Here is an 18,157-nt window from a genome sequence, read left to right on the forward strand (position 1 = left end):
AAGTTTCTTGAGATGATGAACAGCCAAGTCACTCAAGACTCTGAAGATAATTGGATAGCACCTTTACCTTTCAAGCCGGTAAGACCATCTCTACCCAACAACAGAGATGTTGCCCATCATCGTCTCCTGTCCTTAAGAAGAAGGATGCTAAAGGATCCGAAGGTAAAGACCCAGATCACCCAGTTTGTGGAAGACCTCTTTAGAAGCAACTACGCTGAACCAGCTAGCGTGTGTGCGGAGGGAGAAGAGCAGCGGTTCCTGCCGTACCACAAAGTGACTCATCCTCAGAAACCTGACGAAGTCCGTATTGTTTTTGACGCTAGTGCAGATGGCCAAGACTTATCAAGGCAAGGTTTAAATTCAGCCAAGTTTGAAAGATTTTCAAAATGGACTAGACTTCAGGCAGCCATTGCCAGGCTCATACATTACATCACTACAAAAAACAGTGGTGCAATTCAGCCCCAAGATCTTTCGAAAGCCTCAACAGTCATCCTGAGATCCACTCAAAGACAGTGTTTTTTAGAAGAAATAGCTTGTCTAGAAAGAAAAGCTTCCTTGCCCAAAAATAGTTGTTTAAAGGACTTGAACCCCTTCCTGGACAATGAGGGTCTCCTTAGGGTTGGAGGTAGACTAAAAAGAGCAAAGATTAGATCCTGTGTTAAAAATCCTTTTATTTTGCCACACCATAGCCACATAGCTCTGCTGTTGACACAGCATTTCCACACAGAAGTCAAACACCAAGGAAGGACATTTACTGAGTCTGCCCTAAGAAACAATGGGTTTTGGTTTGTTAAGTGCCAACGTAAAGGTTGGGGATTTGGTGTTACTTAAACAAAAGATGCTCCTAGATACCAATGGGCTAAGGGTATTGTGTCAAAATTATATCTTAGCTCTGACAATAGAGTGTGCAAGGCCCAGGTTAAAATTCTCTAACGAAAAGGTTTCTTTATTTGACAGGCCTATTAGCGGCATGGTTGTGTTATTTTCAGAAGACATGCAGTCTAAAGTTATTAGAGTTAAAGGTATTTAACTCCATTTTGTTTAGATTTCCGAAAGTCCGGAAATCTAGGCCGGGAGTGTGACGGCGCGAGTGGCGCCATCTATATGTCAAACTATAAGTTTCAAGATTTGAATTGTTGTATCATGCCTGATTTTGCCCTTACCCTGTAAATGTAGTTGGATTGGTTATTTATATCTGTCAATCAATGTTGTTTGTACCTGTTATATTGCTCACTCAGCAAAACTGTTTGGCTCCACCTCTTCCTGGAGTAGGACTGTGTTTCCTCCTTTTCATTCCATCAGCAAGTTCTCTATCGGATGGACGTGAATGAGAGGCTTGGCTCAAAAAGCCCTTCAAAAGTTACCTCTCAGCACCAATTCTGAGGTTCTTACCCTTGGGACTCACACTTCATGTTCAGGGCCAACCTGAACAACGTTGAGGAGTCTCAAGCGCCTTCACATCAGTCCTTTGGCAACAGAGGAAGACTCTTGTCTTCAGATATAGGTCATTGGACTGAGGCTGAGTTTGTTCCGGCATTCACAGCCAGAGAAAGAGGGATCTGGACAAGCTTCATGGACTTAAACAATCAAAGACTGTAATGTATATTTTCTTTTACCCCCTTTGTGAACAATAAACCCAGTTTTTGAGTTAACTTCAGTGTTTTGGTCCTTGGGAGTTCCAGTTTCCCTAAAGGAGGGCAAGAAGCAATCCCCTGGGGAAAGATGTCATGTCCATGCCTCTTTCACTAAGAGTACAGCCCCAGGCGCGACGGCACAATATTATACAAATCTAATTCACACCCTAATTTTGGGAAAGTAATGTAGTCAAACAAAAGGTGAGCATTAGAATAGAGTAAATATGGTACTTATTTCATATAAAGAAATGAACCAATCTAGACAACTCATTTGAGCAATTCGTCTACAGAATTGTATGAGTGAAAACTAAACGGGACAAAAATTCAAATGTTCTCAGTATGCAGTTTTCATGTACAGCCCCAGCAGCTTGTATTTGTATTGTGTGTTTCAGTTTGAGGAATGCCAAAGTTCACAGGAGAAGACTGTTCTGCTACAGGAAGATTCAAAGGCCATGACTGACAAGGGATGCTCCCACTGAGAAACAGAGACTCCGAAGGTGATAATTCCACTGCATCTGCTGAGTAAAGAACTGTCAGTGCTGACAGGAAGACCATCTGGCCTTGAGGAGAGGAGAGAGAGAAAACAGAAGAGTCTCTGGAGTTTCCCATTATCTATGCCCTTGAGGAAAAGAGATTTGACTTCAAAAGGCGTTCCTTTCCTGTCTTCACTACATACTTTTATTAATGCTTATTGTTTTAATACCTTGATTTCTGCCAGAAAAAGTGACACATATATAACTTTCAGAAAACAATCTATCAGCAGAATGAGAAGTTCTCATAACTCTTTATGTGTCTCTAGCAATGGCATGTATGATTACTTCTCAATCATGGATACCTAGAGAAGGGAACAAAATGTTTACAGAAAGGAGCAAAATGTTTCAGAAACAAAACAAAAAAACTTGTTTTAAAAATATGTCAAATAACAAAGATGATATGGGGAATAGGGCAGGGAGAGAGAAGTTGGGGCAAAATGTTTGCTGCAACTTTTCTCCTCCCCATCTGAAGATCTTCAACTGAAGCTGGTGTTCATCACATCTTTTGGCCAGTCCAGTGTACAGAAACTGATAGATTATTAACCTGAACTTGATTATCTGAGTCTACACTGCTATACAATCCAGTTCAAAGCAGATAATCTGGATTTTATATAGCAGTATAGAAGGGGCCTTAGTGGACTGAAACCACTCCTTCATTTCACTCTGCGTTATTAACAGGTATCAAATATCACTTTGTTAAGTCTTAATTATTATGAACTAACTCCTATCATTATTTGTTTATGTATTTAAGTATGTACTCATCTATTGTACTTTCAGGCCACTTTTCTTCTGTCTCTGAAACTTGAAGTGGCTACATAAAAAAAAACAAAAAACCAAACAAACAAGTGCAGATAGAGCTTACATACCTAGAAACATACAGAATAGTAAAAACATACGAAAGTTGAAATACAATTAAACTACCAATAGATGAAGTGTCATTTCTTCAAAAGCCTATGCTACCAACCGCTTTATCCTAGAGAGACAAAAATAATGAACATCATTTTAATTAATATTAAAGCAGTACAGTAGAGTCTCACTTGTCCAAACTAAATGGGGCAGCAGAAGCTTGGATAAGCGAATATCTTGGATAATAAGGAGAGATTAAGGAAAAGCCTATTGAACATCAAATTAGGTTATGATTTTACAAATTAAGCACCAAAACATCATGTTATACAACAAACTTGACAGAAAAAGTTGTTCAATACGCAGTAATGCTATGTAGTAATTACTGTATTTACGAATTTAGCACCAAAATATCATGATATATTAAAACATTGACTACAAAAATGGCTTGGATAATCCAGAGGCTTGGATAAGCGAGGCTTGAATAAGTGAGACTCTACTGTACTTCCAAATTTCCCAAACAGAAGGAATGAAGGTGTGAAAAGATGAATTAAATAATACGATATAGTGTTTTGCTTTCCTTATCAGCAATGCTTTTTTTACTTAGCAGACTAAAATTAGGAAAACCTTGAGTGCACAAAGCTTAAAAGAAAGAGGCAGAAATTAACCTGTATGGGAGACTGTTAGACCATAACACTTGCAGTGCTGAATGCTGCACATCTTGCAATGCCTCATCAAGGAGAATGTGCAAACATTATAGAAGTGAGAACACCTCCTAAAATATTTTTAAATGTGGCAAATCAAAGTTCAAAAACAAAGGAAGCAATATGAGTGCAATTAACAAAACCAAGATGAGAACAACACGTTAAAAATACAAATCTACAAAAATACAAATCTACACCAAGCTATAAAAGTACAGTAGAGTCTCACTTATCCAACACTCGCTTATCCAACGTTCTGGATTATCCAACGCATTTTTGTAGTAAATGTTTTCAATATATCGTGATATTCTGGTGCTAAATTCATAAATACAGTAATTACTACATAGCATTACTGCATATTGAACTACGTTTTCTGCCAAATTTGTTGTCTAACATGATGTTTTGGTGCTTCATTTGTAAAATCATAACCTAATTTGATGTTTAATAGGCTTTTCCTTAATGCCTCCTCATTATCCAACATATTCGCTTATCCAACATTCTGCCGGCCCGTTTATGTTGGATAAGTGAGACTCTACTGTAGATTGCAGTTACAGTCCTATAATACTTAACTGGGAATAAGTCACACAGAATTCAAAGTTTCTTAATTCTGAGTAGAATTACACTGTAGTCAGCATAGACAAAAGTGAGTAATGCAATGTATTCCAGCAACATCTGGAAGCCTGCCTGATTTCCACCCGGATGTAAAATAACTCGTATTTATTACCTTGTATACAAGTTTTCTCATGCCAGTACCACAGTGCGACAGTTAATATAAAAGAAAAAAGAACCATATATCAAAAAACTTGGCAGATGGCCATTTCCTTGTGTCAAGGCTGCTCAAATTAACCAAAAATGCCAAAAATAAACAAAGCAAAACTTGAAAGAAGGTTGTTGTGTGTTTTCCTGGCTGTATGGCCAACCTCTGAGGATGCCTGCCATAGATGTCGGCGAAACATCAGGAGATAATACTTCTGGAACATGGCCATACTGGCTGGAAAACATACAACAACCCTGGCATTCCGGCCATGAAAGCCTTCGACAAAACAAATCCTGAAAGAGCAGGAAGTCAATTTCTGTATCTGAAAAATAGTCCACTTTCTGTTAATGTACAGGACAGAAAATCTGCAACCTATGTCGAAGGACAAACACTGCTCCTTTAGATTTCTAGGGAAAGCACTTCCTCACATGCCTATTTTTGGTTCAGAAAAAGTTAAGTTTGATATGTGTACATGGAATGAAGACAGCAAAATAGTGAAAAAGAAAAATCATCACTGTGATTATGTCCTTACTCACTGAAGGATGACATACCATCTTTCAAAACCATCCCTTTTCTATTTCACTGAGATAACATAGAAGGCAGAAAAAAAGACTTGGGCAATTCCCCCCGCAACTTCTCTCCTGTAAGTCCTCCTGAATCTGATGGTTCATTGATATTCTCCAGTAAGACATATGAAAATGTTAATCTCCACCTACTGGCACAATATACTCTCTAGTGCAAGGGGGGGGGGTCCAGCTAAAAGCTAGATGAATATAAAACAGGATTAGACATATTGTGTGAAAATATGAGGTTTATGTTAAATCCACTCAAGGACTATAATCTCTTACTATCACAGATAAAGCATCAATTTGCTTTCAATTTTGAAGCAAGCAGAATCATTATGTTTGGACAATGGTCCATAGCTTGCTATTTCAGCAATCTGTGACCTATTAATAATGCAGGAGCATTTTCTTTCTCTAAATGAACTTGCTACAAGTGGAAATCCTGAAAAATGATGCCCAAAATTCAGACTTTAGTTACAAGATTCAGAGTCACTTTTGGTTCTCCCGATGAATTAACAATTAAGGCATATGGGAGGTTTGCAGTTTTTTAGGGTAAGGGGGGGGGCGTATCACCAATGTAAATCCGCTTTCCCTAGAATAAGATAACACATATGCATTAGTACAGATGTTCTTATTTTAATTAATACAAAAAAACCATCATAAAACCAAGCTAATAAGTGACTAGTGTTTGTTTCAGAAAAAAGGAGGAGAAAAATGATCAGTTTCTTCATGACTTTTGACCTTTGAACCACAACCTCCTTGCCACTAAAGCATTCAACACCTCATTTAATCCATTCCCACTACACTGGCACAACACCAAAAAAGGAAAAGGAAAAAAATAATCTGGGGACTTCATCAATTTTTCATGAATTTTCATTTAGGCCAGAGCCCCTCTTACAGTGGTCGATAGATCAAGCTGCTGTCTCATATTTAGCACCTGGGGCTACAGCTGCTATGACCATCTCTGCCTGGATCAAAGGCAGTCTCAGCTAGTGCTATGAGTTACAGGCTCTCTCTTTTCATGTGGAGAGTTCATACTCAAAACTGAAATCCTATCTATGTACTTTATCCAAGATATGCCTCATGATAATTTCCACTGGTCAGCAGATCAGAGGTTCAGGTATATCAATTTGCACTTGATAAAAGGCTCCAACTCTGTTAAGGATGACAAACATTGCTCCTAACCCATTAAGACAGTTCAATAGAGAATGCTAGAAGTCTTAAATATTATATTTCAAATAAAAATAACAACATTTTACCTCTGAAAATATAAACCATTTCCAACTAGGAATACCAAAAGAAAGTAAGAAAAACCACCACTAAAATTAAACAAAACAAAACTTCCAGCACGTGTAGTACAAAAGAATCACTCTATCATGATATCCCTTCAGATACGTTTATTTTCTTCTGAGACTTATTTTTATAAGTTTCCTCTGCAAAGTTTTTCTAAAAACTTTAAAGAATCTAACAAGTATTACAGTCTGATTGGAACAGATAAATAGACCAACTAAAAGAAATGAAGTTTTGTTGCTTTCATTGGAACATATTTCTTTCTAAGATCAGATTGCTTTCTCTAATTAGTAACAGAAGCAAAGTGTTTTTAAAACTATAGGAAATTATATTCCAAGTCCAGTTAAGGCTCTGTTGTCCAAATATCTTTATTTGCATGCTACATAACAATAAAAAGATTGGAGAGTTGTTGGGGGAGGTGTGTGTCTGTGTTCAGGCTGCCTATCAACTTAGCTTGACCCCATGAATTTCATAGGGTTTTCATTGGAAAGGAATGGTGTCCATAAGCAAGGAGTGTTTTTCCAGGACCCCTATGAAGACCAAAATTCATGAAAGCTCAAGTACCGTTATATACAATTGTTTTTGACAAACTCAAGGTTTGGCAATTTGGGGAATTTCTTGGGAGGGGAGATATTTTCAAATTATACATGGTTGAATCTGTAGATCCAGAATTGATAGGTATGGAGGACCAAATGTATTCAAAGGTGAATTTGCCATTTCCTGCCTCTGAAATATTGCCCAAAGCACCTGGTATTAATTGGGAGTCTCCCATTCCAGTACTAATGATGGCTGATCCTGTTTAGCTTCCAAGATCAGATGAGATATGGTGTTGTTAGTGCATGTTGAGAAAATGTTGCTCAGTTCATGCATGATGCTTTCCAGCCATTTCAAAAATACCATGTGAAACGAACAAACAAAAAACTAGCTCAGTAAAATATGCCCAAAAACAGGAATGCACAGTTGAGTCCACAAGAGAACAGATAAAACATAAGAACAGAAAGGCATGAAAGGCATTTTCTATGGCCCAAATTGTCAAATATTTAATTAATCTAAAACAGGATAGTAAAAAATCCTGAATATGATTCAATAGTGACTTGGATCTACATGTGCCTTCTGTAAAAGTAAAGGCATTTCTAGTCTCCTTTGTTTTATTTCTATTAATTCCTCTTCTTATTGAAATTTTGCTCCCTTCCCCTTCCATGCTCCAGAACTGCATACAATGCTAACATATCCAGCAAATAAGAGGACAAAAGAAAAAATACTGGAATCCAAACTAGTATTACTGATAGTAACAAAGTTATTAACTTGATTCCATCCATCTTAACAGAGCTTCTTGCACAAACATACTCAGTTTTCACTAAAAGAAATACAAAGAGCACCTTTATTTGAAAAAACCTAGGAAACTTCCCTTTAAAATCTAAGGAGTTTAACTGAAAACTTCAGACTAGAAAACTTCAAAGTTATAAAAACAGTAAAATAATCTAGTGTCAGTTACATGATAGTATTTGAGAAACTCTCTATAGTTTTAGTATTGGATTTCATGTTCTCAGATCTTTCCCTTAAAAAACCTATCCATAGTAACATCCACTTTTTTTCCCCCTAAGGACATTTTTATCTGACTTTCAGTTCATGCACGACCCACCACCAGCTGCAGTGGTTAAAAACTTAACTTGGGGAATTGCACACATACAGAGACATACAGCTGTCACAAGAAATCAGAAATATTTAATATTAAATATATACTTTTATTTTTAAAGAAAATAATTGCTCGACTGTGAAGATGACTGGTATCAATCCTTCCATTTAACAACTTAGTTATGAACTTTTTTTCCATAGAAAAAAATAAGGCACCTATAGGCAGGCTAAAACCACAGAATAATGCTTAAATGAATTAAGACATACATTAGTCATAAAACAATTTTTAATCCTTCAAACCATATTCAGAACACCAGTGGCCTTTTCCAGATAAACATTTTTGATATACTGTATTTACTCGAATCTAGTGCACCATTGAATCTAATGCACAACTCAATTTTCAAAACCCTGAAACCAAAAAAGTATTTGCTGATGAATGTAAAGCGCAGTGGCAAAAGGGGCTCTCTTTGTAATTTGGCCCAAAAAGGTGTGTATTACAGTGGCTGCCTTCTTAGAATTCCTTCTTTAAAAATAAAAAGTGTTAGATTCCTAAATTTTCTAGCCATGGAAAGTAACACCAGAGAATCAGGTAACCCTGGATGGGAAGATGGGAAGGAAATTAGAAGGAGGGAAAATGGAAGCAAATGAAAAAAAGTGAATTTTAAGGAGGAAAGGAGAAGATGGATGGAAGCTAGAAAGATGGTAAGAAAAGAAGAAGTAAGTGAAGGAAACAAAAGGAGGGAGGGGTGATAAGATTCTGGGCCCATAACCTTTTTTGTTAGGGAAAATATAGCAGAGCATACAAAAACAAACAGGATACAAAAGCTGAACATCAACTCATTAGCTAGCAGAGCATGAGGTGCTGTTGGTTGTGGCTGGAAAGAATTTAGACCTTAGGCAGGCAAAGATGCAGAGTCAAATCTTAAAAATCACAAAAGGTTTATGTACAATAATAAAGAATAACTGCATTTCTTAATAATCAAGAACTGGGTCTGAGCTACTCTAACACCCATCTCTTCTAAGATTTCAAGAGAAGAAAAAAACATCAATGCACTATATCTTTCTGACACTCATGCAGAGAGAGATCTCAAAGCACATAGCACATACTCTCCATAGTAAGATATAAGAAAACAGAAGTCAGATTTAAGAAAGGCTTGCAGTAGAAAAGTATCCATTCTACATAACCAATCAGAATGAAAGCAGAAACAGAGAGGAGAGAAGAAATAGATACATTCCCAAATGTCATAAAGAAGTAATGGGGGAAGGGCAGGCCCGGCCCGACACGGCACGCTGGCCACGGCCCTGCGTTGGGCGCCACCTTCCCAGGGGCGCTATTGAGCCCCTGGGAGGCGGGGCCACACCTGACGGAGGTGGGGCCGTGTGATGCGGAGGCGTGGCCAGGTCTGGCCCCGCCTCCCGCAGGGCATGCCATGGCGCAGCCAGGCCAGGGTGCACCCCGTGGGAGGCGGGACCAGCCACGCCTCCCACAGCGCGCGCCCGCTGCAGCGGGAGTCCTTTCAGGCTGGTGGCCGCCCAGCGTGGGAGGCGGAGTTAGGGTGCAGGAGGCGGGGCCAGTCCTGGCCACGCCTCCTGCAGCGCAGGGGAGGGGGCGCAAAAAAATATTTGCGTACCCCTTTGAATTTCCTTGGGCCGGTCCTGGGGAAGGGAAATCCTTAGCCTATTTTAAGCTAACTAAACTGTTCCTCATTGCGGACTTGAGACTTGGGCAGTGTGGGGTTGAGTTCCAACGGGAGAAGGAAGGAAGAAAAAGAAGAAAGGAAAAAACAAAGAGAGAGAAAATCAAGGGAAGAAAAGGAAGATAGGAGGAGGGATGAAAACGATATGAAAGAGATAGGAAGGAAAGAAAAAGGAAGAGGGAGGGAAGGATGACAAGAGAAAAGAAGGCAATAAGGGGAAAAAAGGAAGAGAGAAGGAGGGATGGAAAGAGGATAGGAAGGAAATGAAAAGGAAAAGGGGCAAATGGATGACAAGAGGATAGAAGGGAGGAATAGAAGAAAGCAAAGGAAGAGAGAGGGAAATCCTCCTTCCCACTTACATTTTAATGGCACCATAGGAGGCAACTGGGTATTTTAATTCTGAGCAGAGTAAACAAACGGGATAAAAGCAGTGATGACTGAACTGACAGAAAAAAGATTTAAGAAGGCAGGCAGGTGAGAGCACTCACACAAGAGGCAACAGGAGCACTTGTCAGCCTCCCTGCCTGCCTTCGCCTCCTCCACCTCCTCTGCTTCCAGGGCCAGCCCCATCCGACTCCACTCACTCACCAGAGCCAGAGCTACCTCCTTCTGCAGCTGGTGAGGCCCCCCTCCTTGTGCAGAGTCTTAACTGGGTCCTGATGGGCACCATCCCTGCCTACCCACACCACCCCAAGAGGGTTAAGGCAGTGTGGAGCCAGTGGCTCTGGCAGGATAGAAGCCCCAGTGAGAGGAGGAGGAGGAAAAGGAGGAGGGTAAGGAGGGCAAAGGCATCATGGAGTCAGTGGGGGCAGCCCTGGCTCTGGCAAGGTAGTGGCCCCAGCAAAAGGAGGAGGGTGAGGAGGGCAAACACAGCAGAGCCAGTGGGAACAGCCCTGGCTCTGGTGAGGCAGCAGCCCCAGCAAACAGAAAAGGAGGAGGTAAAGGCTGTTGAATGCTCTCACTGCCTCTCCTGTGTGCATGCCTATCTGCACTTAATGTTTTATGCGAATGTAATGCACAACCCTATTTTAGCATGGTGGTTTAGCCAAAAAAGTGCACCTTAGATTCATGTAAATATGGTAATTCTGTAGACATTATTTTATTAGTTAAGTTATTTTTTTATATACAAGGGCTCATATCACTGATCATTTAGATCAGAGGGGAGGGAGTGGATCAGCCCCATGGCAGCTGATCCAGCTTGTCAGGGAAAGTCTGCCTTAATGCAGTCTTGCCTCAGGTTAAGCTAACTCAGGGAAATCCCCAACTGAAACTCAGGATTTCGGGTTCTCTCCCAAGTTAAGAACAATCATAACAGATGAACCAGTTCCTAACCAACACTAATGGAGATGTCTTGACTGCCATCTCACATACCTGGGCTCAGAGGTCCCAGGGATATGGCAGGGCAGTTTCCTGTTATCTCCTCCTCCCATGTAATGGCTGACTTCAACCACAACACACTACCTACCAACTCAATGGATACTCAAATGGGAAGGCAAGAGGGGTTTTCTTCACTTCCCAGTCTCCTAAGTGACACAGTGCTCTCGTTGATGTCAACCAGACTGCCCACATAGAAGTTAAATGGCAAGAGCTGTGAAAGAGGGTGGGCAAAATCCTGTAGAGTGGCTGCTCAGTTGTGCCATAATGTGTTGGGCACGGCTGGGCAGTTGGGACTTCCTGTCACGCTCAGGGAAATTTAAGCGGACCATGAATTGGGATTGATCCGGTTTCTGGGATCCTGGTTTCTGGGATCCTGGATGAGCCTCACTTCTATGGTCAGTGCAGAGATTTGTGTTTAGTTTCTAAGTCAGTTTCTTAATCATACATGGAAAATAACATCTACAAAAGTCACTATATAAGCAAAACAGTTTTGACCATTTTCACCCTGTGATTATAAAATGTCTAATATTGTGTTAGAAACACAAATTGTATAAATCTGGGACGAAAAACAGATTTATAATGTGGTCCATTGGCACTAAGAGCAACACTTAAAGTAGATTACAACATAGTGTCCGAAGTCACTACAGACACTAGTGATAAGAGCCATGTACAATCATTTCCATTCTGCTCAGGCATGATGTGCCTTCTAAATGCTAAAAGAAATCAAATGTGCTCTTAATCCCAATCAAAATGTACACTGTAATATTTTGAAATGTTTTTGTGTGACCTGTATTTTCAGCTTGGTAGTAATGAAACATATATACAAAATCCCCTATATGAGCCTCAAATTCATCACCTGCTTTAAAAACAATATCCACAAAACAGACATTAACATCACCATTTCCTACTAAAACAACTTTTACACAGAAGTTAGCTTAACTGTCAAACAAAAATCTGTTTCTATTTGAACAAGTCACATGAATATTTCTTAGATTGATTACACCTGTAACTCACAACAAATCTACTCCAAAGTACCACACCAAAATCCTACTGGTTTTAATTAACTTGGTACAATTAACAGGGATAATCATATTTTACCTAGAATGCATTTCACATATATCTGAGATAGTGGGTTTCTTCTAAGGCAAAGGGAGTGTGGGTTATGCAATTATTAAGACCCTCAGATGTCTTTGGTATCAGATTGATAAAAAGTTATTTCTTATATCACTAAATCATTTCAGTTTATGATATGGGTAATGTGTGGACTATGAAACTGTACTAAAATAGATGAATAAAATAAAAACACTTTTGCAGAATAGATGTCTCAATAAAATCAGATAAATAGATAATGTCTGTACGCCTAATGATCAAGATTTATAACTTAGCTGCAGCAAATCCAAGATTAACTATATTTTCAAAAGGAAATTATATCTGAAGGGAAGATTAGGCCTCTTCCATGCTAGTGCCAATCATGGTTACATGCAGCAAAAAAGTATCTTAGTATGAATCAGAGAAAATTCAAAGTTATTGTACCAAATAAAGAAGTGATCAGAGAAACTGATAAGCACTCCTGTCTTTGAGCAATTCCATAAACTTCATATGTAACATCAACTTAACAGATAAATGTGGGAGCACGTAACATAACTGTATTTATCAAAACAGTTGCAAACTATTACATGATGTTTGAGAAGTGCATGTATTACTTACGTGCTACTTCCAGAGAAGCATTACGACTCACAGCTTCCCCCAGATAGTTCCTTGCAACACAAACGTAACTTCCTTCATCCGGTTTACTCCTGCGTCCATGTACAATTCGTAAGAAAAATAAAGATCCGCTAGGGAGCAGCATGCGATGCGACCGGGGGTCATCTTTGTCCGTCTCTACACGTTCTCCATCTTTGTACCATTCAATTGTGGGAGTTGGCCTTCCTTCAGCCTTGCAGTTCAATGTTGTTGGCTCTCCTTTAGAAACAATTACATCTGATGGATGCTCTACAATTCGGGGTGGAAAGTCTTCTTGACGAAGGCGAGATCCTAATGAAAAATACAAGTAGAAAGATAATCAGGGTTGTTGTTTTTTTAGACCTAACTAGTACTCAATTTTATTCCACAGTAAGCATTTTAAACAATGCTCTTAATATTTTATGCCACATTTCAGTTTTCCATCTAATAGGAAACCAGATGTATAGAATTACAGTTTTAGTGCCCTAATCAAATATATTCTATATCTATAATCACACACAAATACCGCTCATTCAAAACCAGATAGCACTTTCTAAATATGAAGGTTTGGAAACAATGTAAGAGGTTAGTTCAAAATAGTGCTTTTCAAATACCATGTCCCCGCTTAATTTCTTTGAGGATAGCTGGAGCTGCAATAAGCAACAACCTAACAGCTTTTACAGTGTGTCAACCATGGGAATGCATTACAACTGACATTACTGCCAACAGCACTGTGAATTCATCCGGATATCCTTTACAAAAAAAATAGGTACATAATGGTTTCCTCTCCTGCTAGGACTAGTTCAGTATCTTATTATATAATAAGATATAGGGAAAATTATATATAAATTAGTTGGAGCCCTCACTATTGTTCATTCAACTTATAAAAAGGGGATACAAAAATATATTAAAACAGTATTTCTTGCGCAAGTGTTGGGAAAACATGAAGAGGCAGATAAGCATTTTTGCAGTTTAGAACCTATTCTGTATAAAAAAATGCACATGGGGAAGGGTTCATTTTTTCATTTCATCAGTTTAATTTTAGTTAAATGTTTCTAAAGGACTATAAGAATCAATGTCAATCAATTCTCTTTCAATAATATACCTTCAATCTGTCTTAACTGCCAGCATAATTTATCTTGATAATGATATATATTTTATAGTACTAAAGGATGTCATTTTATTCTTAGGATATATCCTCACACATCTACAAAGTAATACTTGATGAATATTTTTAAAACACCACAGAAGGTACATCAATTTTAATACCAAAGAGCATTTACTATCTTTTAAAAATACTGTATAAATTTAAATATCAGCTATTATTCAGTCTCAGCTCTTCTGATACAAGAGAGTAACTTTCCATGGACCAATCTTTTCCCAAACACAATGGAAATGTGATTGACTCATCCTCCAATTGCTGGCAGAACAGATCTCCTTCTACCCATGCGAGTAAGACCTGAAGACCTGGTAAAGTGAGGAAAAATTACAATTATGGCAATAGTGTCACAATTTTGATAAAGTAACAATTGTGATTATGGATTCACCCATTCAAAATTGTTCCATATTCACAATCACTATTTAGTAACAATTATGACACTGTTGCCATGAGCCTGATGTTCCTATTCCATCTACTTTTTCAGTTAGCAGCCACAGGTAAACAAGAAAGTATCTTTTTTCAGTTGGGCATCAGGAGAAGTTACTTACTTAAGTACACTTAATTCAGTAGTTGTTACAGGTTACTAACCAAATATAGTATTTTAGGGAGTACATGAGGATTACAATATGTGTGCTTAAATTTATTTTCTTGAAGTTTCATGAGCAATAGAAAGAAGCATAAATGACTATGACAGTCCTCTAAAGTTTAAAGCAATTCCAATAAACAAACAAAGAATTCCAATGTTAAATACAGTATATGCAAACATATAGCTCGAATTACTGGACAGTTCCATCATATAAGAATCAAGTGATACTTGCTTGACACTATAAAGTTCTTTTCTCCCTTTAAAACTACCAACTTTGTAGAGTCAAGCAAGTATCACTTGATTCTTGTATTATGCAACTTCAAATACTCCTTTCGTGTGTCCAAATACACTATATGCTCAAATATTTCCAGCCCTGAGGCATAAAAAATTTAATTCTAGTCATATGCTACATCCATAAGTACAAACCCATTCTGAAAATAATTTTAATTGTAGTCACAACATTGAGAATGAAGCAACTTCAAGGGAGTCTGTGTAATATAACTTGTCTTGTACTTTCTTAAGGGCCCTTCCACACATGCTGTAAAACCCAGAAGTAACCGGGTTAAAAGGGGAGGTGGCTAAATGATGTTTAGCTAAAGTGCAGAAAAGATCAGGTTAAAAACTAAAAAGCATGTGTTAAAACGGTGTGCTTAAAACCCAATTCAGCCTGAAAAAAGTGCATCTTTGTATTATTGTATATCCCTGTAGTCATACAGAACACTTGCTTTCCTTCCCATGCCTTGTGTAGACTGCTCCAGTGTTGGAATCACAGACGCCTTAAAGGGCCAGACTTAAAAGTGACTTCAAAACAGAGTTTAATAAAACAAAAGAAAAGGGTCACAGATAAACTAAAATGCAGTTCCACTGGTCAAAACTCAAAAAACCAAACCAGGCCTGGTCCAAAAGGTTAACAGAAATATAATCCAGATTAACTGGATGCAAAGAGCAACAAGTCAAACAAAGTGCTCTGAGGCATTACAAAAAGGCACAGTACACAAATGGTTAACAAAAGGAAGAAAGGTGTCGGCAGCCGAAGTCCAGGGTCGAAGCAGGAGAAATCCAAAACAGAGTCGCTCCAGTGTCCGCAGAAGCAGTGTCTTTAGCCAAACCGGTCCAGGTCCAAACTGCAGATCCGAATCCAACGCTGAACACGAAACAGGCAACAGCAAGTCTACAATAATCTTTACCAATACACAGCACCCAGCACACAAACGCACATCAACACCTTGCCTTCTGCAAAGACCCCTTACCCCTGAACCCACCTTTATCTAGAAATCATCATCAGAAGATGAACTGACCACTGCCCCATCACTATCCCCCCGCAGCTGCTCCCAGCTCTTCACGTGAATTCCCTTGACTTTCCCTCCAATTCCTCCATCTCCTGTCAAGACTTAGATCCCCCAAGACTCAGTTGGATCCCCTGATTGCCAGTCTTCAACCCCAGAGAACCCCATAAAGGTATCACTAGTTGTTGGCGCCTCACAAATAGCTTGCACTTCTCTTATCTTAGTCCAATCCATGGTGTCTCCTTCTTCTTCTTCACTCATTGATCCATTGTCCCCAGAGAATCCCTCAAACGACTCCTCATCTGTAAGTGCTGTAAATATGTCCCGGATCTTCTTTCTCTGCTACTCATCATCAGATTCCTGCTCCCAAGTAACCCCTTTTCCCCTTCTGGCACCCATACTACTGTTTGTAACATTACTCACAGGTTCTACTACAACACAAAGAGATCCGTGAGGAATGTTGTTAGTGCATCTGAAAATAAAAATCTTAGCAAACTACTAGCTGCCATTTCTTTGGGCATTGCCTTAAAACAATGGTCAATGGCTGCATACACTACCAATTAAAGTTGTGTTGCCCCCTGAATTTGAACTTTCAAAAAGAAAGCCCTAAGGGGACAAAGTTGTTTAGAAGGAAGAAGTCCCTCCAGCTCCCAAGTAACCCTTTTCCCCCTTCTGGCACCCATACTACTGTTTGTAACGTTATTCACAGGCTCTACTACAACATCCAGCGCACATACACTTTTAAAAAGTCCTAATCAGCTGATTGGGCTGTCAAACGGACACACAAGTGGTTCAAAAGCACAAATGGAGGGCAATTAGAACTCTCTGAAACCATTTTACAATTTATAGTCTTAAACAGAGCTTAAATTAAGAATTGGGGGAAGAGGGAGATCTGACAGAATTTTTTTTAAAAAAATAAATCCATTATGAGCTGGACCTCATGAGCACATGCAAATCTGCTTATGTTTATATTAAGATATCTGCATGTGCACATATAGGTTCCAGTGCATAATGGAGTGATTTTTTAAAAAACCTTCCGTTGGATGTCCTGTGGCCACCCTCCTCCTTGATTCACTAGAGGATGGCTGTGAGGACAGCAGGGGACCATATAAGTGTGGATCTGCTGTCAGGTTCCAAAATTTTTTTGTCTTAAATTTAAAAAATGGTTTTTGGAGCAGTCTGAAAGCACCCTAAGTTGATCTAGGAATTTTCAATGCAAAGAACATAACATTTAAAAAATTTACATTTACTAAACTTAGACTATCGACATTCAGATACAGTAGAGTCTCATTTATCCAACATAAACTGGCCAGGAGAATGTTGGATAAGCGAAAATGTTGGATAATAAGGAGGGATTAAGGAAAAGGCTATTAAACATCAAATTACGATATGATTTTACAAATTAATTACCAAAACATGTTTTACAGCAAGTCTGCCACTTGTTTGGGAGTGTGGCTGCACCTGTGTTGTTGTTGGACGTGTTGGCCCGCTGTGCGTTGCTGTCTAGAGAAACAACTGTGGATACAGGTGGGAGGCAGTCTGTGTTGGATAATACAGAATGTTGGATAAGTGAAGGTTGGATAAGCGAGACTCTACTGTACTTCCATGTTTAGTCCTTCATACCTTTATACAGGGTGTTAGAAAAGTATCTTTACAATTTCAATTCTATGCAAAATTGAAATTTCAAAGATAATTTTGGTGATCCTGTAGTTTGCCATGTACTTTGATGAAAACAAGCACCTGCTTATAAGAACATTAAGTTTAAATCTTGTATTTTGAGGAAGACAGCATAGAAGATGTTGGGTGGAGTTGACAGTCAAATATTTTTTCGTAGTCCTGTAACCAGAATATTACCATAAACTGCATATATAAAAATCAAAAGGGTTTATTCTTGGCAACCACACTAAATACTGAATTATGAAGATTAATTTTCCATGCCTCCTTAAAAAATTAAACATCATCTAATTAATACACATTTTCATCTGGAAATACTACATATTACTTCATTCATACTTTGCCTTTATATAAGAAAAACCAATGTATAACTCTCATGCTCTTTTTATATGATCTTTCAATTTCATTAGTATGAAGCATCACTATTTGGTTTACTTTTTTTTTTATTATTTCCACAAGAAAAAAAATTACGTTGCAATTGATGCAACTGAGTAAATTATCACTGACACTGACAATTTTGCAGTCACCACCACCAGGATCCCAGTAGAAAACATCATTGCCAATATTGAATCAGCAATTTACCAGCTCCCTGAGGAAGAAGCAGAGGAGGTAAGAATGGAAACAGCAAGGATCCTGAGAAATGCAAAACTCCCCCCCAGCAACATAACGAGAAAAGAAAGACAGGCCATCAAAGATCTCA

At 38.7% G+C, this 18,157-nt stretch overlaps 1 protein-coding gene across 14 annotated transcripts in view; it reads right to left on the reverse strand.

The window, feature by feature from the left end:
* Positions 1 to 18,157, reverse strand: part of robo2 (roundabout guidance receptor 2) — a 1,412,536-nt gene that overhangs the window by 541,887 nt on the left and 852,492 nt on the right. For all 14 annotated transcript variants that reach the window (XM_062977135.1, XM_062977143.1, XM_062977146.1 and 11 more), the window contains one exon: positions 12,738 to 13,064. In XM_062977135.1, coding sequence (XP_062833205.1) covers positions 12,738 to 13,064 — 327 coding nt within the window. The remainder of the gene's footprint in view (positions 1 to 12,737; positions 13,065 to 18,157) is intronic.

Source organism: Anolis carolinensis, chromosome 3, assembly GCF_035594765.1.
Source record: "Anolis carolinensis isolate JA03-04 chromosome 3, rAnoCar3.1.pri, whole genome shotgun sequence".
NCBI classification, from domain to species: domain Eukaryota; kingdom Metazoa; phylum Chordata; class Lepidosauria; order Squamata; family Dactyloidae; genus Anolis; species Anolis carolinensis.